Raw genomic sequence first — 14088 nt, forward strand, 5'->3', positions numbered from 1 at the left:
GTGCATTGTTCCAGCTTACCAGCCCCAGTCAAACCATTTTAACTTTGGTTGAAAAACAGACACTAAAAGATGATGATGATGATGATGGTGGTGGTGGTGGTGGTGGTGTATTCATCTTCTTTTTCGACCAATTAACTTGAATTTGTAGTTTACATATCTGTTCTTTTTTTTTATTATTATTTTGCTCTAACCCTTCCACATTCAAACTGTCCAGATCAGGCCCCTCACACTTACCCTGCAATGTCATTTCTAAGAACAAACAGTTGCATCATCAAAACTCTGATTAATTCAAAACGATTTCAATAAATAAGGAATACATTTGGCAAAGGAATTTGAATGCTAGAGGATTAAGCCAGCCATTTCCAGCCTAAATATTCTACCAATTTCATGTTCAAATTTGGCCAGATCCGTCCTCTCACACCTACCCTACAATGTCATTCTATAAATAAACAATCACATCATTGAAATCTGAAAGCCACCAGTCACAGTTTTAACTCTCTCAGCATCTAAACAAGCCTTATGGACATTCTATCTGTTTTTATATTCAAACTGACCAGATCCGTCATCTCACACCTACCCTACAATGTCATTCTAAAAATAAACAATCACGTCAATGAAATCTCTAAGCTTTGAGATAACACAGGATTAACTCAAAGCGATTTCAGTAAATAAGGATTACATTTGGCCTGAATGCTAGAGGATTAAAGTAGCTTTTTAGTTATACTCTTTTACTCTTTTACTTGTTTCAGTCATTTGACTGCAGCCATGCTGGAGCACCGCTTTTTAGTTGAGCAAATCGACCCCAGGACTTATTCTTTGTAAGCCTAGTACTTATTCTATCGGTCTCCTTTTGCCGAACCGCTAAGTTACGGGGACCTAAACACACCAGCATCGGTTGTCAAGTGATGTTAGGGGGACAAACACAGACACAAACATACACACACACATACATCATCATCATCATCGTTTAACGTCCGCTTTCCATGCTAGCATGGGTTGGACGATTTGACTGAGAACTGGTGAAACCGGATGGCAACACCAGCCTCCAATCTGATTTGGCAGAGTTTCTACAGCTGGATGCCATTCCTAACGCCAACCACTCAGAGAGTGTAGTGGGTGCTTTTACGTGCCACCGGCACGAAGGCCAGTCAGGCGGTACTGGCAACGGCCACGCTCAAAATGGTGTATTTTATGTGCCACCCACACAAGAGCCAGTCCAGGGACACTGGCAACAATCTCGCTCGAAAATCCTACGAAGGCCAGTCAGGCGGTACTGGCAACGGCCACGCTCAAAATGGTGTATTTTATGTGCCACACACACAAGAGCCAGTCCAGGGGCACTGGCAATGATCTCCCTCAAAAATCCTACGAAGGCCAGTCAGGCGGTACTGGCAACGGACACGCTCAAATTGGTATATATATATATATATATATATATATATATATATATATATATATATATATATATATATATATATATATATATATATATATATATATATACATATATATATATACATATATACGACGGGCTTCTTTCAGTTTCCGTCTACCAAATCCAATCACAAGGCTTTGGTTGGCCCGAGGCTAGAGTAGAAGACACTTGCCCAAGGTGCCACGCAGTGGGACTGAACCCGGAACCATGTGGTTGGTAAGCAAGCTATTTACCACACAGCCACACCTACACCTCCTTATTGAAATCGTTTTGAATTAACCCTGCATTATCTGGTGGCTTTCAGATATCGATGATGCTATTGTTTATTCTTGAAGCCATAAGATAATCCCTGATTATCTGCAAACAACGTGAATAGAAAAGCCTTACATTTGGCAGAATAATCTAAATGCTGGGGCAGGGTGGGCGGGTCTGCGGGTGGAGGGTGTCCGACTGTGATATGTGAATGAAGTAATAAGAGGACCTTGGCTAAAGTGATAAGAGCACCTTGGATAAAGGTGAATGACGTGATAATAGCACCTTGGATAAAGGTGAATGACGTGATAAGAGTACCTTAGATAAATTCTTGGAAAAACAGTGTATCCAGGACTACATTATCTAATGTGATCTTTCGTATTATTGTTTTGTCTCGGGTTAGACTTTGTTTAGCAGACCTATCACTAAAGACGGCGGTGGTGGTGGTGGTAGTGGTGGTGGTGGTGATGGTGATGGTGATGATGGTGGTGGTGGTGGTGATAATGGCGGCGGTGGTGGTGGTGGTAGTGGTGGTGGTGGTGACGGTGATGGTGGTGGTGATAATGGTGGATGTGGTGGCAGTGGTGTGGTGGTGGTGGTGGTGGTGGTGGTGGTGGTGATGTTGATGATTGTGATAACATAATTTCATGTTTTTTTTTCTTTCTCTTTCTCTTTCCAGTGTCTCTGCAATTAATCAGAAGATAACGAACTTTATGGTGTGACCTAGGTATTCTCTCAAATTAACATTTTATACATACATGACTATATTCTTTTATACATGTACACTAATATAAATAATATACATATGTGTGTATGTATATATACATATATCTTCATCTTCAGTCTTTAGACTGGTCATGCTGGAGCACTGCCTTAGTTTCTAAGTGTAGTTTACTGAACCACATTATATGTGTGTGTGTGGGTGTGTCTGTATATATATATACATGTGTGTGTGTGTGTGTATGCATACATGTATATATATATATATATATATATATATATATATATATATAGACATTGGGATTTTATCCCTAATTTTGAGGTCCTGGAACCTAGCTGTTCTTTCTAGGGTAAGGAATCCCATGAGTGGATTCTTCTTATGTGTTTAAATATACACTGTATCTTATGAGTAATTCAAAGTCTTCGTACTAAACTTTTTATATGCTAGGCCACGTGGAGGTGAAAATTTTATTAATTTCCATTTCCCTTTGATATGATTAAGTATATATATATATATATATAGGTGAGAAAGTTGGTATGTGAAAGCACGTGGTTGGATGTATAAAAGATAATAAGAGTGAAAAAACTACAGAAAGCTTGTGTTACATGGTTAAAGTATATATTTAAATTATGTCAGAAAAATGTTATAAAATTTTTTTGGTATATAAACATTGTATTCTCCAAATACAATGTTTATATACCAAAAAAATTTTATAACATTTTTCTAACATTTTTCTGACATAATTTAAATATATACTTTAACCATGTAACACAAGCCTTCTGTAGTTTTTTCACTCTTATTATCTTTTATATATATATATATATATATATATATATATATATATATATATATATATATATATGTATTTCTGCATGTATGTATACAAACTTTATAAAAAAGCAGCGGAAATATCAAAGAAGCTGTTACTCAGAGTTTCATGTTCCAGTCCATCGAACAGCCGACAAACGGGGAATGTAAAACTCTGAGTAACAGTTTCGGTGATATTTCTGCTGCTTTTTTTATAAAGCATATTACTACCTCCCTCTATTTTTCCCACCTTGTTTCACAAGGAAATAAACAGATAGAGAATAAAAAAAAACTTTTGGAGCTAGTGGTCAATCATGGTGGCTGGCTGGATGGACAGAGGTAATATATATATATATATATATATATATATATATATATATATATATATATATATATATATATATATGTATGTAAATATGTATGTATGTATGTATGTATGTATTTATTTATTTATTTATGTTTCAGCCAAGTGGCTGTGGTCATGCTGGTGCACCACCGTATGTATGTATATAAGATCCAAGTATCTAAGTGTAGGAAGTCAGTAAGCCTCAAGCAATCTGTTTTAGGTATAAGGACAATGTTCAGGAATAATAATAATTTATTAGCATCGAAGGTTATATATTTATATAATTAAATACATACAAATAATGTTTTTAGAAAAATTTCCAGATGATATCAGTTTATGAAAATGAGGTTTTCTTCAATTAAAAATTCGTATTTGACGATAAATCTTTTAAAAGGGAAATATACACAAGTCTGATGGGAGGAAGATTTTGTGTAAGCACTTTTCACTGGTTGCCAGATTTAGAAAAATAGAGAAGGGTGTCTAAAAAACTGAAAACAGTGTAAAGTGCTCACACTTCAACTTCCTTCCATCAGACCTGTGTTTATTTTACTTTTAAAAGATTTATACCTAATTAATTAATTAATTAATAACTTATGGTTTGTGAAAAACTTTAACATGCACATTTTTGTAAACAATTAATCAATGACTGATGAAAAAAGTATAAATTGCAAGTGTGTTTATATATATATATATATATATACACACGCTCATGCAATATATCTACATTTTTTTATATACTGCGCAAACACACACACACACACACACACATATGATGGAGTATTGGACCTCTTATCGGCTTCCAGAATTCTGGGAACATTCTGTATGAGAGTACAATATTCTGTACCCTGTACTGAGTAAACTCCTGTGTTTGGTGTTGGTTAATTTATATGGTGTTTTAAAAATAGTATTTTTCTTTTCCTAATGAATCAATTAACAATAATTAATCATAATCTGTTTCAAATTATATTAATTCACATCTGTTGAATAAAATCATATTCTTTATTTTTCTTCAGTTGATATTCATTCTATAAGCATATATATATACTGTATATACAGGGTGACCCCCAAAAATTAAGAACCAGTTGTGTACTGGGGTCGATCTAATTGACAGGCCTCCTCCCCCAAAATTTCAGGCCTTGTGCCTAGAGTGAAAATGAAAAAAAGTTCTTTTCAAAATACGCTCCAAATGGCATTCATCACACAAACACTCTTTTACTTGTTTCAGTCATTTGACTGCGGCCATGCTGGAGCACCGCCTTTAGTCGAGCATATCGACTCCAGGACTTATTCTTAGTAAGCCTAGTACTTATTCCATCAGTCTCTTTTGCCAAACCGATAAGTTACGGGGACGTAAACACACCAGCGTCGGTTGTCAAGCGATGTTGGAGGGACAAACACAGACACACAAATATATATATATATATATATATATATATATATACATATACGACGAGCTTCTTTCAGTTTCCGTCTACCAAATCCACTCCCAAGGCTTTGGTCGGCCTGAGGCTATAGTAGAAGGCACTTGTCCAAGGTGCCCCGCAGTGGGACTGAACCCGGAACCATGTGGTTGGTAAGCAAGCTACTTACCACACAGCCACTCTTGTGCCTACACTTGCATATATGTCATGCAAAATTGTCAATTACTGAAACAGATTCCTCTTTGGGGATTTCCCTGATTTCTGCTGTGATTCCTACTTTCAGTTCACCAATCATTTGAGGGTTGTTCCAGTAAGCATTATCCTTGAGATACCAACCACAGATAAAAATCTGGAGGCAGGGGTTCAAGTCCGGTGAATGTGGTGCCCACTCAGCATCACACTTCCTGCCAGTCACTCTCTCCTGAAATCGCTCTCTCAGCCAGGATAGGGGGTCATTTGATGCTTGGTGGGTAGCCTCCGTCTTGCTGGGACCCCTGTTCATCTCGATCTATCCCTCTGCGTCGAAGCAGTTTTATTCAAAGATTTGTAGGTTCTGTTTTTTGGGGGTCACCCTGTATAAACATATATATAATTATATATGGTATAGTATGATATGTTTTAAGAATTGTAAATGGATTAATCAATCATTATCAAAGATAAATAAATTTTTTTAAATTAATTAAAAAACATTAATTGAAAAAAAATGTGTGTAGGTGCTACACACATTTTTTTTTTTAATTAATTAAATTTGTTAACAAACTTCAATCCATTAAAAATTCTTGAAACAAAATTTGAGTTTTTTGTTGTTATTTTATGATTTTCTGTTACAGATGTAGGTGTGGCAATGCATTTGTTTCTCAAACCAGATGGTTCTGGGTTCAGTCCCACTGCATTGCACCTTGGGCAAGCGTCTTCTTACGAGTGGATTTCGTAGACAGAAACTGAAAGAAGCCTGTCGTTTATATACATACATACATACATACATACATACATATATATATATATATATATATATATATATAAAAACGCAATAAGGACGTAACGGATGAATTATTCAACATATTCTCCTCTCAGATTCACACATTTATTGCAGAGGCCCTTCAGTTTTTCTAAGCTCTGCAGAACTTCGAAGGTTGGGCTTCCAGCCAGGCCCTTCACAATACCCTTAAAGCCCTAAATTTCTCAGCATCCCCTCATGTGTGTGTGTGTGTGTGTCCCTTGTACAAGTGGCTGAGTGCTTCACAGACACACGTACCCCTAATATAGTTGTCAGGGATATTCAGGATGACACAGTGTGACAAGGCTGGCCCTTTGTAAATTACAGGTACAACTCATTGTTGCCAGTTGAATGGTCTGGATCAACGTGAAATAAAGTGTCTTGCTCAAGGACACAAAGCAGAGCCGGGAATTGAACCCATGACTATGTGATTGTGAGCCGAATACCACATTGTTCAAATTGCACTGAAAGAAAAATTTTTAAAATCGTTTCCTATACTCCTACGCGCAGGAGTGGCTGTGTGGTAAGTAGCTTGCTTCCCAACCACATGGTTCCGGGTTCAGTCCCACTGTGTGACACCTTGGCCAAGTGCATTTCTACTATAGCCTCGGGCCGACCAAAGCTGGTGTGTACCTAGCAGTTCGGCAAAAGAGACCGATAGAATAAGTACTAGGCTGACAATGAATAAATCCTGGGGTCGATTTGCTCGACTAAAGGCGATGTTCCAGCAAGGCCGCAGTGAAATGACTGAAACAAGTAAAAGCGAAAAAGAATAAATACATCGTACAAGGGGAACTACTCTGCAATACATCATAGGAGTTACCTACCTTGATTGACAGGTAAAATTGGAAGATGTTTGTCTTTCGAAATATTTTCTGTTTTATGTTAAATATTTTATATTTTAATTAGTATACTAAAGCAAATTAATAGTGTCGAATAGAAATTAGTAGACAACTATTAAGACATGAGGTCAAGTAATTAACTCTTGCCGATTATCAACAATTCATGTCTTTAGTTTTCGCTTCGATTTATACACACACACACACACACATACATACATACACATCATTATCATCATCATCGTTTAACGTCCGCTTTCCATGCTAGCATGGGTTGGACGATTTGACTGAGGACTGGTGAACCAGATGACTACACCAGGCTCCAATCTGATCTGGCAGAGTTTCTACAGCTGGATGCCCTTCCTAACGCCAACCACTCCGAGAGTGTAGTGGGTGCTTTTACGTGCCACCTGCACGGGAGCCAGTCCAGCGGCACTGGCAACGATCTCGCTCGAATGATTTTCTAATGTGCCACATGCACACACATACATACATAATACAAACATACATACACAGCCACATACATACATATGCATATATATACATATACGTGTATACGTATATGTATGTATGTGTACATGTGTGTGTGAAGTATGTTCTTTTATTCTTTTATTTATTTCAGTCATTTGTCTGCGGCCATGCTGGAGCACCACATTTAGTCAGCTAAATTGACCCCAGGACTTCTTCTTTGTAAGCCTAGTACTTATTCTATCAGCCTCTTTTGCCAAACCACTAAGTTACGGGGACATAGACACACAGACATCAGTTGTCAGGTGTTGGTAGGGGACAAACACAGACACACAAACACACACATATATATATATATATATATATATATATGTGTGTGTGTGTATATATATATATATATATATATATATATATATATATATGATGGGCTTCTTTCAGTTTCACTCCCATGGTTTGGTCAGCCTGAGACTATAGTAGAAGACACTTGACCAGGGTGCCATGCAGTGGGACAGAACCATGTGGTTGGGAAGCAAGCTTCTTACTATGCAACCACGCCATATATATATATATATATATATATATATGTATATATATGTATATATATGTATATAATTAAATATATATACATCTATTCCACATTTTGAAGGCAAGGACAATATGCGACTTCGTTGGAACAGTCCTTCCCGCAAAGCAGATTAAATAAAACTTGGAATTTTTTGCGGAGGGTGAAAGTATTAACAAGAACAGGACAGTGAAAACAAGACAGTCTTGTTCTAAATGTCCTGTTCTTGTTAACACTTTCACTCTCTGCAAAAAATCCCAAATTTTATTTTATTTGCTTTGCAGGAAGGGATGATACAGGTGTCACGCAAATGGCACCTGTGCCCAGTGGCATGAAAAGCATCTTTCGAACTTTGGGCCTCGTGGAGACAAGATCTGAGTCGATTTGGCAGTATGCTGTGCTTGAGAAGACCCCATCAAGACAAATAAAACGGCAGTCAAGGAAGATACCAGTGTCACACAAACAGAACCCATGCTATTACACTTTCGGAGTGGTTGGCATTAGAAAAGGCATCCAGCTGAAGAAAGCCATTCTAAATCAGACTGGAGCCTGGTGCAGCCTTCCAGTTTGCCAGTCCTGGTCAAAACTCCCAACCCATGCCAGCTTGGACAACAGACATTAAAATGATAATGGTGGTGATGATGATGGTGTATATACCAAGAGAATGACAGAGGTGAGGATGTGTGTGTTTGTATTGGAAAATGTTACAACAATAATTGTTAGCGTGCAGAAAGTCATATGAGATGCAGGTTCAATTCCGAGGTGAACACAGTAATGATAATAATTGACAAGAATAACAGCAAAGTTTAATGTTTATGAGGATATTTATTTGTCAAAACGAAAGAAAGCAAAAGATTGACGTCCTGGAATGATTCCAAAAACCATCAAAGAATTTTCTGAAACATCCAAACCAAGAACTCTGTAAACTTCATTATTGAAACCATGAAGGAGTAAATACTGTTTGATATCTTTAGATGTTTCATGTTCAATATATCCAGGTATTTGGTAAATATTATTATCTATGTCTGCTATATAAACACATTCACCATGGGTGGTTAGATAAGGTCTGTAAGTATTAAAATAAGAATATGCTGGTAGTCTTATGCTCCTGACCAAACATTCCCTGTACCAAGAGATTTCATAAGGACTACCGCTGTCCCATGACCCTCTCTCTCCCTGCCCAACTACAATATCACCACCAGATGTCACTACGATATCCAACACCAACACCTCTTCTTCCATTATCTCTACCTCAACTTGCCCTGAACACACTTCACGACTGTATTTACATGTCCCACTATCAATATCAACCACATCTACATAATAACAGTATAGCATGTCTTCCATATAACCACCACCACCACACACAAGTTGATTGCCATTGTATTTATAAATCTTTTTATAGGATTTCTCCAGGTCAATGGTTTTTAAACAATAGAGGTCTCTGGAGAAGAACATCATTTCTTTATCAAAGATGACAATGAAACATTGATCTGTCCACCGACATATGTCTAGTGGTTGTTGTTGTGGTAGTTGTTTGTGTTGAAGTATGTCACCTGTTGTTGTTCTGATTAATGTGAGACTTTCTCTAAACATCAACACACTGACATTGCCATCCAACTTAATTAGTCTACTGTTATAATCTCTATTGTCCAGATATTCATAATTAACAGGTTCCTCGAATGCAGGAATGGAAAAAGGGACCATTGCTGTTCTATATGGAAGTCTCCTCACTGATATTTCATCAATTCCTGAATTATTAATCTCTGATATGTAATTACCACATCTCACCTTTAATCTACCTTTACCAATTTTTCTTCTTCCTCCATCTCCATCTCCTCCTCTGTATTCCAATTTATTAATTAATTCATTACTGAATATTTCCTTGTTTGTCCGAGATGTAATGGAAGGGAAACAAAGACCAGAATCAAGATTTAATAACGACACAGATTCCAGAATCTTCACTTGGTCCCCATCAATCTTTATGCAATGACATTCAATCAATTCAATATGTTGACACCAGTAAATACCCCCCACTTTTCTCCATATTACACCATAAGGGATGAGACTTGACCAAACTTTAGAGGTCTTCAAATCTTCTCCATTCAGTTGAAATATTTCTTTTCTTTTAGGAACCGTGGCCATTATGTGTTTTCCTTGTGTAAAACACACACCACCAACTAAACTTGCCACATTTCTGTGACATAGCAGCTCCCCGTCTTCATCAAATATTTTAACATTTCCATTATTGGCTTTTTCACACACAACTGTCTTTCCTTCATCAGAAATATCAAAATCTTTTACTTGAACAGCAAATTCGTCTGTTTGTAAACGAGCAACCGGGAAGCTTTCTCGATTCACCATAAACAACCTTTCAACATACAATTCATTCCTTCTCTGTCTCCTCCTGGCACTTCCAACAAACCTTGATCCTTTACAGTTTATACTGGAGAAACCTACTTCATCTTTATAAATTCTTTGATTTAAAAATATTCTGTCGTATTCACCAGTCAGTGTCAAACACACAACATTCTGATATTTAATGTAGAAACCATCTCGATCCCAATGACTATTAATGTACAGATAACAGTCATCTATAGTCATGTTGTTGTAGTCCCTGATGTACCACATATAGTGTCTGACTGAATGTAAATATTGCCCAACACTGTCGAAGAAAATGATGAATTTTTTTATTGTTCACAATGATAACATCATCAGCAGTAACTGTAGTATCAAGGATATCATTATAATTTCCATGTCTATCTCTCATTAATAAAGTCTCGGGTATGTCTATTTGTTTTATTTCCTTCACACTCGAATTTATTTCATTAATATCAATGACATACAATAAATGCTTATTTCCAACTGTACTACACACCAGTCGATCATCCGACAAAGAAGCAAAACAAAGATATCTATTTCTTGTCTGGTAAGTTACCAACAACAATGGAAATTCCACTTTTAATGTCAACAGTTGGCATTTATAATCAGACGTAATAACCAGTGTGTTTGACTGCCATCGACACATGTTGATATCACAATAAACTGGCTCTGGACTGGCTCTTGTGCGGGTGGCACATAAAATACAACATTTTGAGCGTGGCCGTTGCCAGTACTGCCTGACTGGCCCTCGTGCCGGTGGCACGTAAAAGCACCCACTATCAAAATATCAAATGGTATGAATTTTCTAAAACTCCTTTACGGACAAACGGTTTTCACAATAAATTTCAATTTAATCGGAATCTACATGATCTGAAGCACAGTTGTAGAAAATTTCATTAAGAAATATTTAATTTTCTCAAGGTTATGAAGACACAAATCTTTGGGACACAATCACGAAGATATGCTGAAATTTAAAAAATAATTTTTTTTTTGTTTTTGCATAATTGTATCAATTCCATTATGCAGAAGACAGAATCAAAGAAATTTTGTAAAAATTCGCAAAAATAAAAAGGTTACAAGGGGTTTTAGCATGTGCTTACATCATAATTCTACCAGAAAAATTATATTAATTTATATTTATTCTTCTTCTTTCTTTCTTGCCCTTAACCTTCCAATGCGGAGTATAGGCCACTTATAATTGAATTCCATGTCGCATAATTTTTCGCTTCTGTACTTATACTCTGCCATGAATGTCCCCCTTTCTCTAGTTCCTTTTGTGTTGATCTACGCCACGAGTTCTTAGGCCTACCCCTCTTTCTATATCCATCCGGATTCCACCGTAAAGCACTTTTCGCTGCATTTGGTGTGTCCTTTCTAATTGTGCTACCAATCCACTTCCACTTTTTCTTAAATATTTGCTCCCTAATCGAAACTTGATTCATATGGAGAGCAAGTGTAATTTCAATAAAGAACAAAATAAGAATTTTTAACACTAACGTAAAAGCGGTTTTATTATTGTATGGGGCTGAGACATGGCAAACAACAGTCAAGTCAAATAAGCAAATACAATCATTCATCAACAGGTGCTTGCGTAGTATACTTAAAATCAGATGGTATTTGGGGTATGTGAGCCAGTGGCACGTAGCTTACAGCGTCTAGGCACGACAGACGGTGATTGCTTGAAATTGATTGAAAAGTTGAAAAACTCTCTTTCAAAAATGAGAAGTGAGAAGGTTTTTGAAAAATATTTTGATGAAGTATCCTCTTCTGACTTAGTGAAAATGCCTAACATTTCGCGATCTAAAAATACACCACTGTGCTTTAGGCACACAACAACTACTGAAGAAGTTGCTCTTTCTGTCACCGATGACTGGCGTCGGCAATTTTTCTCTATAGTGGCTGTCATCGAAAATGAATTGACTCGCCGGTTTCAGCAACAGGGAATATGTGTATGCTCTGAGCCAGGGGAGTTGCTGTTGTCAGCAGTCACTTGTGGAGTATTTAACTTTGAAGATGCACATCTACCTGCTTCTTTTGATTTGCTCTTACTGTCATCTCAAATCAAACTTCTTGCTAGCCTATGGACGGAAAGGGAAACTTTGCCTAAATCCTTTAATGACATAGTTGAAAATGGAGAGCGTCTGATGCTATTCTTCATTCTAGTATGCCACAAGTATTGGCGTTAATGCAGCTTGACTTGTCTTCACCTGTATCTGTTGCATCAAGCGAAAGAACATTCAATGCACTTCGCCGTTTGAAGACCTGGCTCCATACCACAATGACACAGCACCGTCTTACACATTGTGCCATAATGCATGAACATAAAAAAATATACGATGAAAACACTTTGCACATCCTCATGAAACGTCTCATTAACAAAACGTGTGAGCGTAGGAAAACTTTTGGAATATGTTGATACAGTTTTTTTCATATACGTGTGAATTATGGAGTGATGCAAAAACTCGGCTTACTTCCATTTTAACACTTCTTATAGCTTCATTATTTCTTGGTAAACTGACATTTGAATGTTCAGAGAAAACTTCAAAAGTAACTATTAGTGACTTCTCTTCAAGATGAACAAAATTTGGCATCATGCTGTTATCAAGTACCTGTAGAAAAAGGATTTAGTCCCCAAGAACATGTTGATATATCGGAGGATGATGCTCCAGTTTTATCAACAGTGCAAAACTGATTAAGTGATTTGAGCAGAGATAATTTTGAGAAGACTAATGATCTGAACAGTCTGCAACTGCCTCCACCGGAGAAAAAAAAAAAAATTGCCAGTGTTATTAGCATATCACGTGTGAGAGCTGCGAATATTCTGCACAATAAATTTGGCATGATGAAAGTTTCTGCTTGGTGGGTGTTGCTTCTTCTGACACCTGATTAAAAGGGCACCAGGCTGATCACATTTCGATGATATCTGACATTGCTTGAGGCAAATCCAGTTTCCTTAAATGTGCTGGGTTTATCATTTTGAGTTAGAGAATAAGAGATAATCTAACAGTGGAGACACTCTTCAACACTTACTCTAAAGAAGGTCATCAAGATCGTTTAATCTGCAGGGAAGGTGATGGCCTCAGTATTTTGGATTGCAAAAAGCATCGTGTTTATTGACTACTTTCAAAAGGCTCTCACTATCAATGGAGAGTGCTGTACTGTGCCACCTTTCTAAGGCAGTTGTGAAAGGTTATCAAGGCCAAACGCAAGGAAAACTGTTGAGTATGTTTTTCTTTCATAGAAACAAATACTCCAGTGCACAAGTAATTGGTTTCGATGGCTGCTGTGTGTGATTGGCTTTGGACTGCTAAGCCACCCTCCCTACTTTAGTGATTTGACCTCATCTTATTATCTATATTCCCTACATATATATAAAAAAAATCCTCGGTTTGGAACCAATATCATAGTGATGATGTCTTATCAGCTGTTGAAAACTTGTTTAACTAACAGGATAGCTTCTTTTCCAAGGCAATCGAAGCAATGAATCGCTGAAAGAAGTATGCAGATGATCCTTTCTGTTTGATTTTCACTTTTCAATTGCGTCAATTTTATTCCCATTTCAAAAATGTGTATTGTTCACATGAACTAAACCAACAGTATGTTTATCCAACATTTCACAAAACTTTATTAAAACTTCCATCGTTGAATGTTTTAACATTGTAATGTCACCTTGTACAAAATGCCAGCTTCCACATCCTGTTCTGTGATGGAGGGGAAAATGATCAAACTTTAAACCTCTGTTACAGTTTTCTAAAGTTTTTCTGGAATAAGTGAATAGCATCAGATTGAACGGGAAAAATTACACCAATATATCAAATTTGAAAATTTTTGCTTAATTTTAAAATTTCCTAATATCTA

General features: G+C 36.9%; 1 protein-coding gene across 1 annotated transcript in view; it reads left to right on the forward strand.

Moving 5' to 3' along the window:
- The window catches only part of LOC149130443 (uncharacterized), a 25081-nt gene extending 22641 nt beyond the window's left edge, over positions 1–2440 (forward strand). The window contains exon 5 of the mRNA XM_089344280.1: positions 2367–2440. Within this exon, the coding sequence (XP_089200406.1) occupies positions 2367–2381 (15 nt within the window). The 3' untranslated portion in view covers positions 2382–2440. The remainder of the gene's footprint in view (positions 1–2366) is intronic.
- The last annotated feature ends 11648 nt before the right edge of the window (positions 2441–14088 follow it).

Source organism: Octopus bimaculoides, chromosome 28, assembly GCF_046866305.1.
Source record: "Octopus bimaculoides isolate indiv1 chromosome 28, ASM4686630v1, whole genome shotgun sequence".
In the NCBI taxonomy this organism is placed as follows: domain Eukaryota; kingdom Metazoa; phylum Mollusca; class Cephalopoda; order Octopoda; family Octopodidae; genus Octopus; species Octopus bimaculoides.